At 45.5% G+C, this 22439-nt stretch overlaps 1 protein-coding gene across 4 annotated transcripts in view; it reads left to right on the top strand.

Annotated features, from left to right (window-relative positions):
* The window catches only part of ppp3ccb (protein phosphatase 3, catalytic subunit, gamma isozyme, b), a 59620-nt gene that overhangs the window by 20202 nt on the left and 16979 nt on the right, over positions 1 to 22439 (top strand). For all 4 annotated transcript variants that reach the window (XM_063210705.1, XM_063210707.1, XM_063210706.1 and 1 more), the window contains exons 3-7: positions 1813 to 1937; positions 14993 to 15104; positions 19852 to 19997; positions 20652 to 20791; positions 21185 to 21262. In XM_063210705.1, the coding sequence (XP_063066775.1) occupies positions 1813 to 1937; positions 14993 to 15104; positions 19852 to 19997; positions 20652 to 20791; positions 21185 to 21262 (601 nt within the window). The remainder of the gene's footprint in view (positions 1 to 1812; positions 1938 to 14992; positions 15105 to 19851; positions 19998 to 20651; positions 20792 to 21184; positions 21263 to 22439) is intronic.

Raw genomic sequence — 22439 nt, 5'->3', positions numbered from 1 at the left:
ATGTTTGTGTACATACTATATACATGTACGCTAGCATCCTCAGGCAAGAGTCTGTAATTAACAACGTTTGCTCACCACACGCTTCTGAATCCGAGGCGGTTTGTCCACATCCTGTGAAGTCACACCACCACTGATGCTTGCAGCAGCCCTCGTTGGTGTCAGTCCTACTGCTCCTCTCTCTATATTTGTTTATTTATCCATTTATTTATTGCTATGCTGATGCCATTTGTTGTTGATATTTTTTGCCATTGTTTTTCCCCCCATGACAATCTCAGTCTAATTATAATAAAAGCAGCACCCGGTTTGGTTAGGGGCCGTTTTATCTGTTGTATTATTTTTATTTTATTCATCCAGCGCCAGTTGGAGGATTTAGTCACCGCAGCAATAGCATTAGCAGCAGCCGTCCTCTGCTTTTAACAGGCTACTCTGAGCTACGCTACTCTACACTACCTCAGATTAGAGTCTTAATTGTAAGGCAGGGATGTTCGTGTTCAGATCAGACAAAAGTCGATCAGTTTCAACATTTTTAAGATCTTTTGTGACTCACATGACATTTACACATGGACACCATTTACATACACTATTCATACACACCATACATATAAAAATGGCCTCTACATACATATCCCATACTTGCACCATCCCCTCTCACTGCCCCACTGTGCTATCCCAGGCAGACGGACAATGCTTGGCTCAAGCGCTGCAAGCACACTGCAGGGGGTACGTGGCAAAAATCTAATAATAGCAAATGTATGGAATGCATTCACATTGGATATAGAGCATGAGTGAGGAGGGGGGTACTCCTGGAACGACAAAAGGAGGTTTTTTTTGGGGGGGGGGGGGTACACAAGACAAAAAAACGTTGGGAACCACTGCTCTACTAATTGCTACACTACCTTGCTCTACTGCAGTGTTTCTCAACTGGTGGGTCGCGACCAAAAAGTGGGTCACGGATGGGTCATGGGTGGGTCGCGGAGCCTTGGTGAAAAAAAAAAAGTAATTCTAAAAAAATCCAACTTTTCCTGCAACAATTTATAACTTTTATTTTGATAGGCTAGTGAACTCCGTGTCATCTGTCGTCATAGATACAATCTGAATGTTTATGCGAGATAGATAGCGTGCAACCAGTCATTCGAATCTTGGTTACATTTTGAGAATTGCATTGAATTGACTTGAACGCTAAAAATAAATTCGGTCGCGACCGAATGAGAGTGGAAAATGGTGGGTCCCAAGACTGTTCCAGTTGAGAACCACTGCCGTAGGTATACTCTACTGCAGACGTGGGCAAACTCAGGTCCGGGGGCAACATGCGGCCTGCTCAGCCATTTCATGCGGCCCTCAGAGCCTTTCCAAGAAAACAAATGCAGATTCATATGGTCACTCATTCTTAAATTGGTTGCCTAAAACAAGGGCCATGGAAACCTAAGATTACTAAAATCTACATCTACATACAATTAGCAGGAATGGCATAGCTGGCAATGGTGTAATTATGCTCCACTGTACTGTACTATCCCAGGCAGCAGACAGACAGACAGCGCTCGGCTCGACACATGCAAGTCAACATTGATCAACAGATTATGACATCCTGTCAGCGCCTATAATTGACTTGTTCACTTCAATGTCAGACCCCGTAGTGGCGGTAGTGACTGAGGCGGTGCCGTTATTGTTGTTGACCGTGACGCACTAACCCCGGAGAGCATCTCAGCAAGCAAAACTGTAAATGACAGTCTGTCAACGCTGGCACATTTTTAGAAACACACCTGCTAATATATTTTGTGTGTGTGCGTGTGTGTGTGTGTTTCTCTCTTGCAGTGTGCGGCGATGTTCACGGGCAGTTCTTTGACCTGATGAAGCTGTTTGAGGTGGGGGGCTCACCCAACAACACGCGCTATCTCTTCTTGGGGGACTACGTGGATAGAGGCTACTTCAGCATCGAGGTGAGTCAGTCTCCTCTTGTTGTCTCTGAGGTACAAGTATTGCAAGGTGGTTGTACAGTGCTGTCTTGCAACAAGACGGAGAAAGGCACTCGCACACACAGATACACACGCGCACATAGACGCACGAGCGCATAGACGCACGAGCGCGCACAAACACAGACACACACACACACACACACACACACACACACGCACACACACAGATGCGCGCACACACACAGACGTGGGCACACACACACAGACGTGTGCACACACACACACACTAAGGCTGTAACGATATTGCATCGACCCGAGGGATAGCGGTACGCAGACCCACGAACCCCTATCGCGACCCTTCCTCACAGAATCGCAATGTGCCCTTTTAAAGTTGTTATCCCTCTGTCTAGAACACAACAGTCAACATGCAGGCAAAAGTTTGCATATGCGCTTAAAAAGACAAGTAGAAAAAGGGCGCACATGTGCGAGTAACTTAATTCACCCCTTTCTCTTATGAAATGCTCCGTCCAACCAGCATGTGCATTCGTTGTTATCCATTGCCTGAGCAACGTCCGTGAGACGAAAAACTTGGGCAAACATCGGAAGGTGAAGCAGAAATGATCAACAGACCAAGAAGGCTTTTATAAACGTGTCAAGATATTTTGATTCATGCATGCGCGATGTAGGCTATGGGCGGCGAGTGGAGTTTGACGTTGGAGCAGAGAGAGCGAGAGAGAGCGAGAGAGAGCGAGAGAGAGCGAGAGAGAGCGAGAGAGAGCGAGAGAGAGCGAGAGAGAGCGAGATGCTCCGCCTGTCGATATCCATAAACCAGCCTGGAATCGCTAGTAAGGGAGGTGCCCGAAGTCGGACGAACGTGAGGTCGATAAGCGGGAGGATATTTGGCAGCATAATTTCTTCCCCGTGTTAGGCTACTAGTGACTTTTTATTTTTTTTACTTTTTTTTTTTTATTACTGCCTGCAGAAAGTGTGCTACATTTCAGCATCTGCATTCATTCTCGCTCTTGACAAAATGTCAAATCACAAAACAAAACAAAACACGCGCGCAGTGAAAACTGAGATTCATTTCGAGTTTTGATTGTAGGCTACGGGCATGCGCTGCTGCACGATCAAAGAAAAGCTACGAAAATATTTTACATCAAAATACGACATGTTTCCTGAAGACATAGGCTATGACCAGGGTTGTTTTCAGTCAATGATTGGATATTAATTGGGTAGGCTTAATGTTTGATAAAGTAAGACAGCTGTCAATGACCATAGGCACCCTGACTCTCTCTCTCTCTCTCTCTCTCTCTCTCTCTCTCTCTCTCTCTCTCTCTCTCTCTCTCTCTCTCTCTCTCTCTCTCTCTCTCTCTCTCTCTCTCTCTCGATATGATCTTAGATAAATAAGGGATATTAGTTCACCAAGGAAAAAGGCTTATATAGGCTGTGTTGTATTTTGATGTCAACACCTGGGAACAGGTTGCAGTGGTAGCCTATATCTGCAACATCATTTAGCCTTGTAAACCAGCAAAATAAATATAGGCAGGTAAATGCAAAAAATGATTAATTACAGAGTGTATAGCAGGGAGTAAGTAGTATAGTAGTAAAGTAAAGTAGTATAGCAGTGTAAAAGCAGGGACAAAGCACATCAATGTACATCAAAGCTCAACTGTCTGTCTGTCTCCTGCTATCGCTGACCCGGCTTCCTGCCATTAGGCCCTTTGTGATAACGGAGCACGAGAGAAAGTTGGCAGCCGTAGAAGAAGAGGAGGCAGCCCGCCTCCAGCCACCAACCAAACAAACAAACAAACAAACACACACACACGAATAAGTGCTGCCAGAGGAGGCAGCCAGTCAGCCACCAAAACAAACAAAAAAAACCAAATAAGTGGTTTTCAGAGAATGGGCTTTGGGCAGAGGATGCTGTCTGTGAGCAGATGGGCACATATGAGAGAGGAGCAGAGACTGGTGATGCTAGGAGGGAGAAGGGGGAGGGGGCGGGGTGGTTGGGTACACGCTGGCAGTGCCCTTCTTGTCTGTGACTAATAGGTGTGTCATCTCAATTTCACCGCCATGCTGTGGCGAGGCCTCAACAGAGGGGAGGGGAGGGGCGGGGGACGATGGGTGGGAGGTAGGAGTCAATGCAGGAAAACAATGGACATGATGATGCGTCTGTCTGTCTTTCTCTTTCTTTCTTTCTTTCTTTCTTTCTTTCTTTCTTTCTTTCTTTCTTTCTTTCTTTCTTTCTTTCTTTCTTTCTTTCTTTCTTTCTTTCTTTCTTTCTCTCTCTCTCTCTCTCTCTTGCTTTCTCTCTCTCTCTCTCTCTCTTGCTTTCTCTCTCTCTCTCTCTCTCTCTCTCTCTCTCTTGCTTTCTCTCTCTCTTGCTCTCTCTCTCTCTTGCTCTCTCGCTCCCTCTCTCTTGCTCCCCCCCCCTCTCTCTCTCGATCTCTCTCTCACTCTCTCTCTGTCTTTCCTTTCTTCTATGTCTTTCCTTTCTTCTATCTCCTTTTTTTAAGTCCCCCTCTCTCTGTGAGTAGAAGTGACACTGGCTAATGCCTTACACCCATTAAGCACCCCAGATTGCACTTTTGCTTTCACTTCAAGACAGCCGCTAATGTTTCTGTCAACACACCTTTGTGGCTTTTAAGGCTTTCGACGGCGCAGTGAAACGTCCTTGTTTTGACAAAAGGTATGTCCTTGGAGGATCGTCTAAACTATCCTGCAATTGCAGGGTCCAAAAAAACCAATCAGGGCAAAATAATTGTCTACATACATGTGTGCGGCATGTTCACTAGCTATCATTTCTAGAAGCCCTCCTGCGCTCTTCCACTACGGTTTCTTCAATAGACGCCAACGCTTTCGCCCTTTTCAATTGGAGTGGAGTGTCTGGGGGAGATGAAGTTGACTTTCTGTTTCTGTCTTGCTATTGAATTGTGGTGCATGGACAGGCTTTTAGATGGATTGTAATTGTGTTTGTCACGACCAGACATTGATGATTGGGTAAGAGTAAGTATCCAATCCAGTTGTTTTGTAATTGCAACAACTATCTGATGGAAACGACAAGAAGTAAAAAATACAACCAGACCCTACTTACTAAAAAGCAGTGTTTGAGTTTGCGACCTGGCTAATCATTTTTATATTGTGTGTGTGTGTGTGTGTGGGCATTGTTCTGGAGACTGGAGAACACTGTGCAGAGGCGTGCCCATGCCTGTCAGTTTGTCAAGCGGTTCCTGCTGCACGGCTCGAAGAGGAAGCTTGTTTGAATGGGGGGTAGTTCCTCAGGCTACGGGCTAGTTACTGTACTGGTATTTTTTTAACCCTTCACTTTCTGCGTAGTTTTCACTTGTTGCACTGAAATGCAATCAGGGTTTGTGCAAGAAAATCTGGATTGTTGAGTTTTTTTTTCTTCTTCTTTTTTTTCTTAAATTTCCCCCCTCAGCTCTGCTCCTGCACGTACACTACACTGTCAAGCTGCTGTGTACCAGTAGTTGCATTACATAGATCCCGCTGTTTGAGTTAATACCCACATTTGTATTTATGCAAAGAGGAACTTGTGAGACTTCTCTTACTAGTTAAAAAACATTGCCTACTACAAGGCTACATCAGGACAACTCTGGAGTCTCATATGCGACTAAGAATACAGGGTACTTAAAGGGACACTGTGTGAGATTTTTGGTCTATTATTTCCAGAATTCATGCTGCCCATTCACTAATGTTACCTTTTTCATGAATACGTACCACCACCATCAAATTCTAAGTACTCATTATGACTGGAAAAATTAAACTTTTCATACATGAAAAGGGGGATCTTCTCCATGGTCCGCCATTTTGAATTTCCAAAAATAGCTATTTTTAGCTTCAAAGATTACTGAACTTGGACCATACTAGAAAATATGTGTTTATTACTTAGTAAACTTTCATGTAGAGATCAAATTTGGCAATAGGCAGCCCAGTTTCAATGAGCAGCATAGTTGCAGTACCTTTTTTGACCATTTCCTGCACAGTGTCCCTTTTAAAAAAAGAAACCGATTCCACCACAGTACGAAGTTCCTAGACAATGCCATGTCTTTTCACTCCTGCGCCAAGTTCTGTTGCAGAGCTGTACTCTTCAAACTACTACCTGGGTTGTACCCTTTGTACTATTTGTAGGTACAGTCTTCCCTTCATTGCCTGCAGTGCTGTAGAATCCAAAATGCTAGCGGGATAATTGGCATGTTGGGTTTGTTCACACCAAACCTCCCGCGTGCGTGCGTGCGTGCGTGCGTGCGTGCGTGCGTGCTTTTTTTTTCCCTTGAAAAAGGCCTCGACAGTAGGCTCGTCAGGAATGCCCTGCAGCCTTTTACAAAAGGCGGGAAAGAAGAAAAAAAGTCTGAGCGTGTTGTGTTCTTGCCTTGGTATGACGTTTCTCATTAGGAAGTTGCTCCACCTTTTTGAGCTGAGTGTCTTGCTGCAGTAGGTGGTTGATTAGACTTTGAGCAGCTTATGGAGAGAATATGAAGTGGGTGTGCCTGTGTGTGTGTGTGCCTGTGTGTGTGTGTGCCTGTGTGTGTGTGTGCCTGTGTGTGTGTGTGCCTGCGTGCGTGTGCGTGTGTGTGTGTGTGGCAACTTAGGACGCTCACATTTTTTATTAGCACTTATTATTAAGGGCTCAGTGGGATTGGCTGTGTCAAGCCTGGCAGAACAAGGCCATTATAACCAAACCGAATAGTTTCACAGCTTGAAATGGCACAGGCCTGGCATGTACACCTTGTGTCATACAGATTTTCGGTGCCGTTATGTATTCAAGCCATCATGGTACAAAGGGACATGTGTGCCCGCCAAACATTTTGTGTGCCAGCCCACCACACCACACGTTTTTCGTTTCGGTTATCACGTTTGCAAATCCTTTCTCACCACTTGGCTAGGTGATGAAGTTATCTCTTGTTATGCGCGTTGCGTTGCTGTGCAACCAGCGCTGAGTGTTTCCTGTACAGCTGATGTGTCATCGTGCTGCATAGGTCACGGTATGATAATCATCTCATCTTCAGTACATGTCGAAGCTGAGCGATGGCCTTGTCCAAAACCACACACACTGTCTCCCTGATCTCATTATACGCACATAGTGTTGCACTGTACAACTTCACAGCGCTTCACAGAAGGTTCTAGAACATGTCTATTCTATTCTATTATATTATATTATATTACATTATGTTCTATTCTGTTCTACAGTATTGCAGTTGTCGGCATCCAACAACATGCTTTACAAATTGATAGAGAAGTATGTCGCAACATTTATTAAAGCAGCTCTTTGTAGTTTTACTCCTATGTAATCCTACAGGCTAGACACAGAATTGTCTCTTATTCAAACTACAGGGAGACGGCACTCCCATCGTACTTGCTTAGTGACGTAATGCCCCAATGGGCCCCTGAAGTCCTGCAGAAGTGGCTGTGGCACTCACAAGTGTTACAAGCGCCTGTGTACAAGTGTTACAAGTTGTTCAAGTGATAAAAGTTGATAAACCCCTGTTAAGATTTTGGAAATATTATTCTAAGGCTGAAAAAACAAAATTTACTTGGTGCCCCTGGCATTTAATGACCCTGGCATTTAAAAGACAATTCTTCTGGTCTTGTATCCTCTCCTCTCTCTCTGGCTGCCCCCTCGCCACCATTCACAAGCCCAGCCGTGTGCCGGCGCTTGTGTTTTCTGACAGCGGCGCTCGTAAACCCCTGCCAAGATCTTTATTGCCATTGCCGTCTCCTGGGAGAAGCTTGCTTCCCCCACCCTGCCCGACCGGCCGTCACGGAGTGTTTAGCGAAGCTCCGTGAAATGAATTAGGCGTGGCCTGACGAATGGAACTTCTCTGGGCAGAGGGCTGCTCTAAGTATGTGTGTGTGTGGGGCTGGACAGGGGGGGACATACAGAGGACTGTTGTGTGTGCGTAGCGGATGGAAGTCCCTTCCTTTGGTGTCCCTATTAAAGTGACCAATGGCTCATTGCAGATTGGTCTTTCTGGTGACTGATGTGATATCTTGAATGGCCCAGGTGTTGCAGTACATTTAGGGAAGTGCAGCGGGTGAAATCTCTTACATTTGAGTGTTGCTGTTCCGGGGTCTGTTCATTTTCAGAGACATTGTTGACCACTTCAGACTGAAATGGTTTGTGTGTGTTTTGGATGTGCGTGTGTGTGCGTGCGTCCACTTTGAAAAGGGCATTTGCCACCTCTCTGTTCTGACTTGCATGGCGGTCCCCCTCAGGCAAAGTTCAGGCACCTAGGCTGAAAATGTCACAGTTCAAAGAGTTGGCCCTTGTCAACTTGGTAGGGGGGTGGAGACCAAGTGTGTGTGTGTGTGTGTGTGTGTGTGTGTGTGTGTGTGTGTGTGTGTGTGTGTGTGTGTGTGTGTGTGTGTGTGTGTGTGTGTGTGTGTGTGTGTGTGTGTGTGTGTGTGTGTGTGTGTGTGTGTGTGTGTGTGTGTGTGTGTCAACGGGGGGACTGCTACAGATTCTCTCCGTGGGGCGTGGAGCTCACACCGCGCTGTCTGAAAGTGGCCGAGAGTTTGTGGTCTGACCACAACAAAGACCTTCCTTGCGCACGCACGCACGCACACACACACACACACACACACACACACATACATACCCGCCTTCACACAGCCCCTATGAGCCCTCTACGACATCACAGGCGCTGCGCTGCCCACCACCTCCACCCTCACTTTCACCACCACCACCACCACCACCACCCATTGCCCAGCTTCCCTGCAGGCCAGAAAGCTGCGCTTCAGAAAGGGCTTACCCACCATCACAGGCGCAGGCTGCCCGCTGCACGCCACCTCTGCCTCAATCACCATGACCGATCGACGACACACGTTGCTTCTTCTTTAAAGGGGTATGCCACTACTTTGGGGCTTAATACAGTTAAAATCTAGGCTGGGGTTTATAAAGGTGGTAAAGTGTCTTATTTTTCATGTAAGCCATTGTCTTGCTTTAAGACAAGTTAAAAGAGGGAGCATGTCGCTAAGCTAGTGAAAGTCAATGCATCCGTGTAGCATGCTATGCTACACGGATCCGTTGACTTTCACTAGCTTAGCTATTACGATTTTAACTGTATTAAGCCCCAAAATAGTGGCATACCCCTTTAATGCTGGCAAAAATCTGAACCTCAGGACTTGGCCGGCCTGGCCCTGCCCTGCCCTCCACAGCTCTCAGTCCCGAGCCCTTCTACACGACATCACAGGCACAGGCAGTGTGCTGCCCCACTACCTTCACCTTCACCTACAACCCCACCTCCACCACCACCTATTGCCCAGCTCCACTGTCAGCTAGAAATCTGAACTTCAGGGGGAGGGCGTACCCTGCCCTGGCCTGCCCCGCCCTTCTTTATCTGTTGCCCCGACCTTTGAACCTACGTAGTTATTATACTCTCACCCAGACAGGTGCCTCATGAAACCTTTTCCCCTATCCTCTGTAAGATTTTGTTTTATTGATTGGGCCTTTTTTTACAGGATGAGTAAGTTGAGGCGAGAGAGTGGATAATTGAATGGTAATACAGTTTTTCCTAGTTCGGTCGGTCTTCGACGCGAGGTGCCCTGGTTCACGGTGGACACTGCAGCCCTGGGGTGTGTTTCTCAAAAGCATAGTTGTTAGCCTGTAAGCAACTTGTTGTAATTGCTAATGGGATATTGCATTGCAAACAACAAAGTAGCCAATGTAGTTAGCAACTATGGTTTCGAGAAACGCAGCCCTGGGTTGCTGGGTGTGTTTGTGCCATTGCCACCCTGATTGCCAGCGTGCCGAGCTTAGGCAAGGAATGTAGCACTTCAATCTCACATTTTCATGTGAATTGCTTTATAATACTTGATATTCAAACAGGCACTTCAGAGTACAGGCCATATAGATGTATAAATGCGCTCTTGCTGCAAACGTGGGGTGTGGTGCGCATCTGTAGGCGTCGGCGTGCGTGCGCGCGTGCGCATAGTAGTTTAATTTGGGGCACATGACAATCTGATGGGAAAATAACTTAACACCTGGGGGCTGTGTTTGACCCAAAATGTGACACTGGCCACACCAGCAGACAAACAGGAAATAGTGAAGAAGACTTCCTTTTCTCTCTCTCTCTCTCTCTCTCTCTCTCTCTCTCTCTCTCTCTCTCTCTCTCTCTCTCTCTCTCTCTCTCTTGTGTGCGTGCTCTCTCTCGGCGTTGGCTATCAGATGAGAAAAAAGAACCATGCGTGGGCGGCAGTGATGTGGGAGAGACATTGTCTGCTTCAAGGTCCACAGTCTCTATTGAAGGCACAGTGGCTAACCGATTGGGGGGTGTGTGTGTGTGAAAGAGAGAGTGGGTGGCTGGGTGAGATACCACGTCCCTGAGCAGACCCAACCACTTTTATGCTACTGTCTCTTCTCCTATGTTGTGTCACGTTCACTTGTTCACTATATACTAGGGGTGGTACGGTTCACAAATGTCACGGTTCGGTCCATATCACGGTTTCAAGGTCACGGTTTTCGGTTTTGTACGGTTCTGTTTTTTTTTTTTTTTTTTTAAATAAAATGTATTGTATAAAAATTAGAATGAAAATGTAAGCTTATCATTGGTATGTTGAATTTGACGTAATATTTGAATATTTGTCAACTTAAAAGTTAGGACTTAGTTCTCCCTTTTTGTGAAATAAATGGAAGCATGTTAAAATCATTGATATCTTTCCTATTTCAGTTGGGTTAAATTAAATGCTATAACACATTTGACATGTAAAAATAAAACGGCTACACTCATGTAGGCAATGGGACCGTTAGGTCAGTGCAGTATGACTATTTTGGTTAATGACACACTGAGAACGAATTGGACTTTTATTTTGATACTGCTTTCTGCGAGTTTTGCGCTTATGAATCAGTTGCTTCCTATCATGAAACTGCCGGCCGTGAGAAGCATAGAAGTAAAATCAGAAGTCAAATTCAATTTTAAGTGAACAAGTGATAGGGTTATGTTATGTTAAAATGTGAAAGTTAAGGTAACAAATAATTTTAAAAGATCGTTTTTTTTAGAAGTGTTTGCACAAGAATGTTTCACAAAACTCCTGTGAAGCTGAGCCTTTTAAAACAGTCAAATTTTATTTTTGTTATAGCCTAGTGTTAAACATCAATGTTAACTAGGCAACAGCACAAAGTCCCCTTCCATCCGTCAGAGTTTAACTGGCTACATATACTTAGGCATACAGTTGATTGCAGTTAAGGACAGCGCAGTGAATCTGATGGATATGTTCAATTATCTCGCATTTTGCCATCCGGAATCCCCATTCAATGCCACGTGGATATAGCCTACACTAGGCTACTGTAACGTAAGTCATAGTCTACTTTGTTCTGCTAATCTGTTATGTTTGTAAATTCATGTTCATTTAATTTAAAATGGTCAGCATAAAGGCTGGGAACAGTCACTTGCGCTAACGTGGAGAGAGAGGGGGGACAGGGTGACGCTGCTGACCGACCTGCACTTGCTTGTAGGCTACTGTAGCCTAGTCAACTGGCGCATGCTGTTACATTATGCCTTTCAGTTGGCTGATAGAAATCAGTCTTTCCACACTCAATATCCTACGTAGTCTTTGTGTTTTATGCTTGTAAAAGTAGTAGGATTTTAATAGCGTCGTCCGCCGGTGGTCACTATTTTTTTTTTTTTTTAAACTGTGGGCACCGTGCGGTTGCCCACTACCCCGTTCCGTGACATGCAAACCGTACGGTCTCGGTTTGCAACGCAAACCGTACCATGCCTACTATATACACTGCATTACATAGTGTGGAATTGTCATTCTTATGTTCCTTCCAGGGCATTAAATTAAGTTTTTTTTCCAGTCAAAATGGCCATATTTTGTTAATCTTATTAGCCACACACACACACACACACACACACACACACACACACACACACACACACACACACACACACACACACACACACACACACACACACACACACACACACACACACACACACACACACACACACACACTACTGGGTCAAAGTGGCTAGTAAGTTAAATTGTTCTTTTCTGCCAGCCAAATTGAAATTTCACCAGCATGTGGCCATTTTAATTTAGAGCCCCTGGTTCCTTCCATACAGCTGCACTACAAGTGATGTGAATGGCATTGTGTTGTTTTCTCTGTAGTGAGACAATGTTTCCCATTTGTAATCTGCTCTCGTAGTGAGAACTCTAGCAGCTCTGAAGGTGATTGGACACGCCTGCCTGTTACTAGGTTACTGTTATAGGCTGGATCTTGTTTTTGCATTTCCAGTGACATATCTCTCACACCTTTTTTTAAACTCTGTGGGTGGGTGTGTGTGATGTTTTTTTTTCTTTCTTCATAAAGCAACATGTGGCGTGTTATATGTTAATGCAATGTGCTCTGCGGTTATCTCTGGTTTTGTTGTGTCGAGTGGGAGCGTTTCTCCACCTTAGTTTATTTTAGCTGACATTTGAGTTCATCCCCCTGTTCGCAAGTCTTGGGGTTTGTCGGGGCTTAGAGAGCGTCTGGAAATAGAAAAGAGAAGAGGGGTGGAGGAGAAGAGAAGGGCTGGGGGGGTGGGTGCACTCCTCTTTCAGCACCCCCCCCCCTGCTAAAGAAGCGTGAGGAGCGGCAGAGGTGCTAACCAGCTCTGACGGGGCTACACTTTACTGTAGAGCAGGGTTTCCCAAACTGGGGTGCGTGCACCCCTGGGGGTGCGCGGCCTGCCACAAGGGGGTGCGCGAGCTGAATAGAGCAATGGCTGAGATATGTGTTTTTATACAGAATTAATGAACATTACACAGTTTTAATTGTTTGGTGAATTGTATGCTGGAAAGATCCACCTGAAGTGTAATTTATAATTTGTCATGCATCCAGTTCCATTGTAATAATGGCAGAAAAAACGTCAGGGCTATGGAAATGAGGATTGCCCAAAATGTGCGGCTGTGCAACATTCACTTAGGGGGTGCTCGAACCACATTGAAATGTAAAAGGGGGTGCGCAGGGAAAAAAGTTTGGGAACCTCTGCTGTAGAGAGCCCTGCTGCCTGTCTGCCTTGCAGCAAAGCACCACCACCGTGCCATCATGGACAAACGGCTACCTTTTAAGAATTTACAGCAGTGGACCTCTGTTTAACATCAATACGGACTTGATTGTCTCGCTGCACACACAGTGGCTGTGTTTGGTAGGGGTGTGCAAAATAATCGTTGCATCGATGCATCGCGATACTTACTCTCACGATACAATGCATCGATTCATGACAAGGTATCGTGATACTTATTTTCTCAATATACTGCATGGAGTCATGACAATTGATTATTTGATAATAAAATTCGATTTGCCACGGGTTATTTTGTTCAGTAGAGAATAGGTAATATTTCTGTTGTGATGTAAGCTCTCTCCCAGATGATAGAATGCTTAAATAGAATGAACTGACTTAAGAAAGCGACACAGCAACTGACAAATAAGCTGTATTTTACACATTTACTGAAGTAAATATCGCAATGCATCACAGTAGTACATGAATCGCAATGCATTGTGATAGAATCGCATCGTGGCATGTGTATCGTGATGCGCATCGAATCGTGAACCCTTTGCCAATACCCACCCCTAGTGTTTAGGGAGTATGTTGTGTGAACAGAGACCTTGCCAATTTGCTATCTGATTAAAACCTATGTGAATTATGCCATCATCACCATAACATATATCAGCATCCATATGCGTTACACAGCACTCCTTCCATCTGAAAAAAAAGAAAAAATAGACCTCTGTATTTGCACAATTGTTCATATTGTAGTTTATGGCCATTGGACTGTACAGTAGCGGACCACACCCTTAGTAGCCACTGCCCTTGTTTAGACTATAGAGCCGTGTTTCTCAAACCTTGTCAGACCGAGGACCACTCCAAAATCCCTCCAAAATGCTCAAGGACCACCTGTCAACTGAATTGACAGTTGACTGGTGCTAATTTGACACAACTAATTTAGGTTTGTAATTGGTTCACAAATATAGCTTACTGCTACAGGTAGCTTGTCTTGGAAAAGTAGAAATTCCTCTTGCGGACCACCCGAGCTCTGTTGCGGACCACACTTTGAGAATCACTACTTCTCAACAAGCCACAAAGCCCTTGAGATGCTCTGAAGCAAAGTTGGTTATTGGCGATATTAACAAATAAACATGCGGGTGATGGGGATTGCTATATTAGCACCAGAATGCTTATAATTCTGTAAATATTATGTACCTTGTTATTTGGACTAGGCCTACTCTAGTTTTGTTCCGTCAATATAATGCATTGGGCGAAACAACGTAATGAATTCCATCTTGTGCTGAACTTCCACCGCAGTTTCAGGGAATGATGCAGAAGATTATTACACTAACAGCATGCACGCACATCACACACACACACACACACACACACACACACACACACACACACACACACACACACACACACACACACACACACACACACACACACACACACACACACACACACACACACACACACACACACTGATGTAATGTAGCATACTGTAGTTATCAAAGGCATTGTCAACAGACTTAAATCTCGTACCAATATGAAAAGAGAAACGATATGTAATGAATGTAGTGTGGAACCTATTGCCCTTTGTCTGTTTAATGTTGTTGCGTTTAATTTTTCAGCTACACTTCACTGTCATTGATCTGTTTTTCTCCGTCTTCAAGCCCCTCTGTTGAATATGCCACCTGCCGTCATCTTTGTGAAGCATTGTCATGGAAACATGGCACTGTTGCTCGATGATGCTGGTGTAATTTAATAAATATGTAATGTAATAGAATCTACAATTTATGATTCATGATTTAGATGTAGATATTTTTCTCTTTTAGACTGAACTTTCTCGATATACACTTAAGGAAAGGCAGTATTGGTCTGCATTTATTTTCTGTCGTATTGACAGCCTGTACGCCTCCCCTTGTGTCTCTATGGAGTTTTAGATTCAGATTTAACATTTTTGTCATAACACAATATAGCAAATACGGGTTAACAAAATGCTTCATCTGTCCGTATCTGTCTGTCGTTGCTAATACTTAAGACCTGTGTTTTTTTTCTCTCTCTCTTGTGTCTCTCCAGTGTGTGCTGTTCCTGTGGTGCCTCAAGATCAACCACCCCAACACTCTCTTCCTCCTCAGGGGCAATCACGAGTGTCGGCATCTCACAGAGTACTTCACCTTCAAACAGGAGTGTAAGTGCAGCAGCAGCAGCAGCAGTAGCAGACAGACCGCCCACCCACTGATCACACACCCACCCACACACTCGCGCACTCGCCCATCGCCTACTTGTACTAACCACAATCTACTCTTAACCCTCTAATTCACACACCATGTTTTTTCACTTATTGTTGCTAGGTACTGTTGTTGATATTAGGGATGGCGAAAATGTTTAAAAAAAATCTTAACTGATTACCGAGTCTCAATAACCGGTGGTTAAACAGTTAACTGAAAATTCTATAACTGCCATTTATGATACCCGATCCTGCTGCGTGTCTTTCTCTGCCCGTATAACCAGTTATGCCCCCATTTTAGAATGGCTAGGCTCCTGTCACACAATGTTAGATCGTGCCCTTTGTAGTATACATTTTTCCCAATCATTGTCCACTAGCCTACTTGTGGAGGAGCAAGGGTTTTGTTTTGGGGAGAAAAACAATTGCTTTGCCAGCGCACCCACGCACAGGCACACACTAAGCACAACGTCGACCTTCCATGCAATGTGGCACCGGGGGCGGGGCGGTTAACCGGCAGAGAAAATGTTAACCGGTTAACGTTGATCCGGTCAACTTCTGGTTAAACGACTACCGGTTATGGTTATTGGAAGTATTCTCACGAGCACTTCCTGTCCAGTCTCACATCAAGTCATGTGCTATTGTAGACAGACACCCTGCACCGTTTTTTGTTATATTCTGTAATTGATCATGACTGTTGTCATCATTTAATTCTGGAATATTTAAATGTTCACATTTTGGATGATGATCAATTTGGTCCACATCAAGTCATCTGGTGTTGTTGACAGCCTGCAAAGTGTTTGTACTGAAGTCATCATCAATTATGGAATATAAACAGTCATCATCAATTATGGAACATAAGTCATTATCAATTGTGGAATATTTATTATGACCACTTTTGGTCGTGATCATTTTGATCGATGATGGAGCAGTACACAGAGTGCACATGACTCACTGCCGAATCGAAGGCTTCTGATGCCCCCACCAAGAGAGTAGAAGTGAATGGCAGCACGGCTGCCGTGAGAGACGCATGGATTAAAGAGTGTTTACCGAGCATATGACTCAAAAGGCCAGGGAAGTTGACAGAGGGTTTAGGGGGGGACAAAGGAGTCAGTTGTCACGGGCCCAGGAAGAGGGAAGGGGGCCCAGAATTGTGTATCCGTGACATAGTTATGTATTGAGTAGGGGGGCCTTTCAGATGGTCTTGTACCAGGCCCTGCCAAAGCTGTCAGCGGCGCTGCTCAAGGCTGCCAGAACTTTGCGTTCCACAGGTAGAGAGAAAGACGAGGGGGCGTGTTAGGAGGGAGAGAGGGAGGGAGGGAGGGTGGTTGTGTGAGTTGGGGTAGGAGTCGGACATGTTTGTGTGTGTGCGCGCATGTCTTCACGGCAGGTCGAACTTAATCCAGCCCCCGGCGGAAACTGCTCGACAACCATTGCCTAGCTACCGGGCCAGGAGAAACCGTGGCAACGGCACACTTTTTTCCATTCTTTTCTCTCTCTTTTTTTTTTTTTTTCTTCTTCCTTCTCCACCGGTCCGCTCCTGCGTTCTATAGAAACAGGAGAGCGGTGGCGGTGGCGGCCGACGTCGTGTCCTTGAGCTAAGAGCTGTGTGGGCGAGCGCAAGCAGAGACCCTCTTAACAGCCGCCAGCACAGCACAGCACTGCACAGCAGACCCACCGCTCTGCTCTCTCTCACGCTCTCCCTCTCACACTCACCGCTCTCTACGTCGCTCATTCTCTGTTCTCTCTCTTTCTTTCTCTCTCTCTGTATTTCTCTCTTTCTCCATTTCTATTGTTCTCTCTTGCTTTCTCTATTCTCATGCTAATACCTTTCTCTCTCTCTCTCTCTCCCCCCTTTCTCTATCTATCTCCATCTATCTCTCTATCTTTATCTCTCTCTCTTTCTCTCTTTCTCCCTCTCTCTCTTTTCTTCTCTGTCTCGCTCATCTTCATTCTCTTGCAAAACTCTCTCACATCTCGCTCGCTCGCTCTCTCTCTCTCGCTCTCTCTCTCTCTCTCTCGCTCTCTGACTCTCTCTCTCCCCTTCTCCATCATTCTTGTTCTCATGCTAAACTCTCTCTCTCTCTCTCTCTCTCTCTCTCTCTCTCTCTCTCTCTCTCTCTCTCTCTCTCTCATCCTTCTGTCTTTTGTTGTTTGCTTCTCATTCATTCCATCTCTCCATCATTCTCCTGTGAAACTCACATTCTCTACCCCTCTATCTCACCATCCCTCTTGCTAAACTCCCTCTCTCTCCCCCTCTTTCCCTCTTCTCGGGCAGCTGGAGCTGGTGCAACAAATGATGCCTTTTTTATTCCCCCCTCCCATTCTCACCACTGTCCCGAAGCATCAGTGTGTTGTGCAATAAAACATCAAACATCAAATCGCAATCAGGTTTTGTTTTGCCCCCGGATGACACAGGAAAATCCAGCAACCCAATTATACCACCTCCAAGGCATCTCTCGTCTCGTCTCACTGTCTCGCTCATCTTGAACGTGAATGTGTTTTGGAATCTGCCTGTATCCCCTGATAAAGAATGTTGCCTGCCTAACCCTGATTGACATTCTGTGTGTCTGTCTCTGTGTGTTGTGTGTCTGTGTGTGTTTTCATGTCCGTGTGTGTGTGTGTGTGTGTGTGTGTGTACCATGTGCTCTGTGTTTGTTGCACAAGGCTTTCGGAGCGCTTGTGGTCTCTCTCCCACGGCGTTTTTTAAAAGAACGCTTAATGACACGAAGACCTGTTGGCGAGGGATGAGGTGAAGACCAACTGAGATCCAGCTCAGCCGATGTCTGTCTGTGTGTGTGTGCGTCTGTTTCTATCAGTGTGTGTATTCGTAGCAGCTGCTACCGTAGCGTTGTGTATACTCTCTCCTCTGGGCTTCAGTCGGTCAGCCAGCCGTTTGGCGTCACGGCCAGTCAGTCAGTCACTGTGTCAGACAGTTGGGGGTGCTGAAAATAAACGGCAAAATAAATAAATAAATATATAAAAAGAAGCACCACCTCCGCCACCTCCATGTCATATACCACTCTGATGCTGTTCCTCACTTTCTGCCCAGATGTGCTGTGGTGTATGTGAGATGACGAATGTAGCATCAGGGCCAGTGCGCTAGTCTGGTGATCAGGCATTGTAAGCCTGCTCTTCCCTACGTAGTGTTGTTCAGTTTAGCCCCTTTTTAACCCGTAGATGATGCCTTGGTAGCAAGATATTAGCTTGACTATTGGCTGCCTTGAAGGTTTTGTCAAAGCGATACTATTATTTGATGAAGACTAACCATCTTTAAGCTGGTTAATCGGTAAATGGGTAAATGACTATTGGAGAATACATTCATGCATCACTATCTGTACTGTAGCCATCACAGGTCTGTAGGGGAAAGCTCATAAGAAAACCAACCAAAACTTCAATAGTATCGCTTTGACCAGGTCGATTGGCAAATGCAAGTGGAAATGTAGGCTTACAGTGCCGAAGCCATGCCAAAGTCAGTCATCTGGGCTCTAAGTGCAGGGACACTGTTGTCTTTTGTTGTACGTACGTATGTATGTACGTACGGAGTGGGTTATGACTGACGCCAAACTGCACTGACTGTGAGAGAGGTACTCTAGTCCTTGTTATATGTACAGTACATGTCATGCTTCAGATGGGTTTTTAACCTGTAGCTGACTTGAAAGACAACCCTCCCCTTATCCCTACTTGCATACTTGCATTGATTTTGTATGTCTTGCCTGTTAGCACGTGTGTGATTTAAAAAGCAGTGTAGAGCGCGGGTCAGTTTCAAGAGCAGGTAGGTGCAACCCCCATCCACTCGAACCCTCCTCTCCTATCCCTTCCCTTCCCTTTCTTCGTCAACCCACTCCCCCATTCCTCCCAGGCTAGTTTTGGAGAGGCTGGCTAGAGAGATGGCTCACTCCAGAAGAATCTCCTTTTTATCACATCCAACTAGATGGATCCAGTCGGCACATCTGGTCCACCCACCCGAAATGAGATGCCGGGGTACGCGGAGGTGTTGAATGAATGGGCGTGAATAGCAGCTCTTAGCAGAGCGATATCAACGCTCATTTATCATCGTTACAAACGTGTGATATTCTTTTCATTTTATCCATTGAAAACGAATGCGGAGGTTCTGCGTAGCTCAAACGTGTGTTTTTAGTTGGTGGTTTCTTCAGTGTATGGCCATTGTGGTTTATGGCCATTGTGGTCTGAGAGTGCCAGCTATGGTTCGTAAGGGATATATCTCAAATGGTAAACCATACGGAGAAATCACTGTGGACAAACATTCCCCAAGTTCTGCAGGGGGACATTCAATTTTCATCAACAAAGCGAACATCTTGTCGTCTGAGCGTGCCTTTTTACAAGTATTGTAACAATATCAAATGACTTGCCATCGTTCGACTAACAGCTGCCAGTCACTGCCCTTCATTTGAAGTTGATTTCCCTTCTGCATACTCCACCCTCTCAATTTGGGTGGGCGAAGCAGACGTGCCTACTGCATCTATTGCGTCCAACAGATGTGCTGGCCCAATCCCTCTTACTGAGATGCCTCCAGCAGTACTGCCCACCCCAGCCCACTACACCCCACCTCCATGCCCTACCCCACGCCCAGCCTTGAGCCACTGATGAGCGAATTTGACCTCTTCTCCACCCCACTCCTCCTCCTTCCCTCCCTCCCTCCCTCCTCTTCTATGTCGCTGCTCCCCCCCTTCTCTCTTCCCCCTCTCAGGTAAGATTAAATACTCGGAGCGTGTGTATGACGCCTGCATGGACGCTTTCGACTGCCTGCCTCTTGCTGCACTGCTCAACCAGCAGTTCCTGTGCGTGCATGGAGGGCTGTCCCCAGAGATCACCTGCCTGGATGACATCCGAAGGGTAAGGCTGAGCGGAGGGGAGAGAGCTGGGGGGCTGTGAGGTGTGGAGGGTGGGGGCCGGGACTTGGCTAGTCCCCTACAAGGGGCCAGAAGTCTCTGAAAACCCAGGTGCCCTCCACCCCCATACCCCCAATCTCCCAAGACATTGTCCTGGTCATTTTTGTTATGTTATGTTATGTTGTGTTGTCTCACTAATCGAATGCCTGTCTTGATGTAAATGTGAAAACACAAGGATTTTTTTTAGACGTAACTCTCAGCAAAACACATTTTTATTTTCAATTTTAACAAAAGAAAAAGGGGGGGGGGGAAGCATATAGGCCACACAGTCCCTGTATATCAGTGGTTCTCAACGCCCCCTTGGCCTCATCACTAGACTGCCGACGCCCCCTTGACCTCATCATAAGCCTGACAACGCCCCCCTTAGTATTGAGAAATTAGATGGACCAATGCCCCCCAATAGCAACTAAGCATCGCCCCCTTTCAACTTTATCTTTCTCAACGCCCCCTTAGAGCTCCCCAACGTCCCCTGGAGGGGCTGTACCTCACCCGTTGAGAAACACTACTGTATATGGATGTTCTCTAGTCAGCCTGCATCTGCTTTGCGGTTCTCTCCCTTGTGTTCTCAACTCTCTCCACTTGCTCTCGGCCTCAACAGTTAGACCGGTTCAAAGAGCCGCCGGCGTTCGGGCCCATGTGTGACCTGCTGTGGTCAGACCCTGGCGAAGACTACGGCAGCGAGAAAACCGCAGAGCACTTCTGTCACAACAGCGTCCGCGGATGCTCCTACTTCTACAGGTGAAACATAAACTCTCACACTTTCTTGGTTTCCATGGTTTCTCCTGAACTTGGAGGTCCTAGATTCGAATGTACTTCTCGATAACAGAGTCTGTATTTGTGATGTGTGCTGCTATTAAAATCTGCCTGGTTTTCGCTTCTCAAATTGGGCAGTCCTAGGGTCGGGCCAACCAGGCAATTTTTTGTTGGTTGAGGGAAGGAGGAGAGGATCTCCCCCAGGAATTGACTCAGCATAGGATCATCACTGTTGTCAGTGTTGACTAGTTGAGATGATTCCCATTAGCTCACTCGTGACTGTTGCAAAATTGGGGTTAAAATAATGTGTGTATAGCTTGTATGTCATTTAAAAAAAATAATAATATGCCCCTTCTGTATTACTCCTCCTGTTCTCAGTTACCCGGCAGTCTGTGACTTCCTGATGAATAACAACCTGTTGTCCATCATAAGAGCACATGAAGCCCAGGATGCTGGGTAAGTCAATAGATGAATACATTGATGAATGAATGAAGGAGTGAACGAATGAATTAATCCATCTAAACCAGGATGCTGTATGAATTAATGAATGAATGAATGAATGAATGAATCAATGAATCCCCCTATGCCCAGAATGCTGGATAAGTGAATGATTAATTAATTAATTACTGAATGAATCCAGCCATGCATCAACGCATTCATCTAAGCCCAGGAGTCTGGATGAGTAAAGGGAATTATGAATGAATGAATGAATGAATCCATCCATCTAAGGTCAGGGTGCTGCTGGGTTAGTGAATTAATTGATGTCAGAGTGAATGAATGAATTAACCCATTTTAGCCAGATGACTCGTATATGTTGTTTGGCCTTTGGTGCCTGGAGACACATATACTATGCTGCATTCAGGCTCTTGAGATTTTAGCTTTTTGAATACAAAATTGGGTATGTTACAGCTGATTGAACACATTCTAATGCAAGATGAGGGTCTTCGGGTTTAAATGCAATCATGTTTCATGTTTTTATGTGCATCAGAGGCTAAGATATTTAGGTTTTTATAGGCAGAGGAGGGCAACTTTCCCAACAAGGGCTTAGGCATTCAGCAGGCATTTTTTGCAGGTGCTTTAGACATCAATGGGTTAATGAACCCAGTAATGAATCCATCTACTGCTACTCCTACTGTGTCTGACTCAAAATGCAGCTCTGTTTATTGACCCAAGTCCATCCACTATCCCTGCCGTGTCTGACTCGATCAATCCAAGGTTCAGAAAATAAAAAGCCTGCCACGAAGATTTAATCCAGTCTGCTCTGATTGAACTGTTATCGTAGTGAGCACTCTCAATACAGGAAGATCAGCTCACGTCACGTCACTTTGGAGGGAAAATATGGCCGGGGTATTTACTTTCTGGACCCAGGACTGACACCTGAACACTGCTGCTGCTACTACTGCCGTATCGTAACTCAAAACGATGCACTTAAATGACTGCCTCGATCATTCTGTCTAAAATGTCTGTTCTCTGCCCCTTTTTCTCTGTGATTGATGGGTTAATTTCTTTTGTCCATTTCGTTCTCTTGCTCTGCCACACTGTCGCTGTCTCTCTTGCACTCTCTCTCTTGCTCTCTCTTGCTCTCTCTCTTTTGCTCTCTCTTGCTCTCTCTCTTGTGCTCTTTCTCCCTTTC

Source organism: Engraulis encrasicolus, chromosome 11 (assembly GCF_034702125.1).
Source record: "Engraulis encrasicolus isolate BLACKSEA-1 chromosome 11, IST_EnEncr_1.0, whole genome shotgun sequence".
Taxonomy (NCBI): domain Eukaryota; kingdom Metazoa; phylum Chordata; class Actinopteri; order Clupeiformes; family Engraulidae; genus Engraulis; species Engraulis encrasicolus.
Note: the sequence above shows the minus strand (reverse complement) of the source record. Positions and strands in the feature narration are given on the sequence as shown.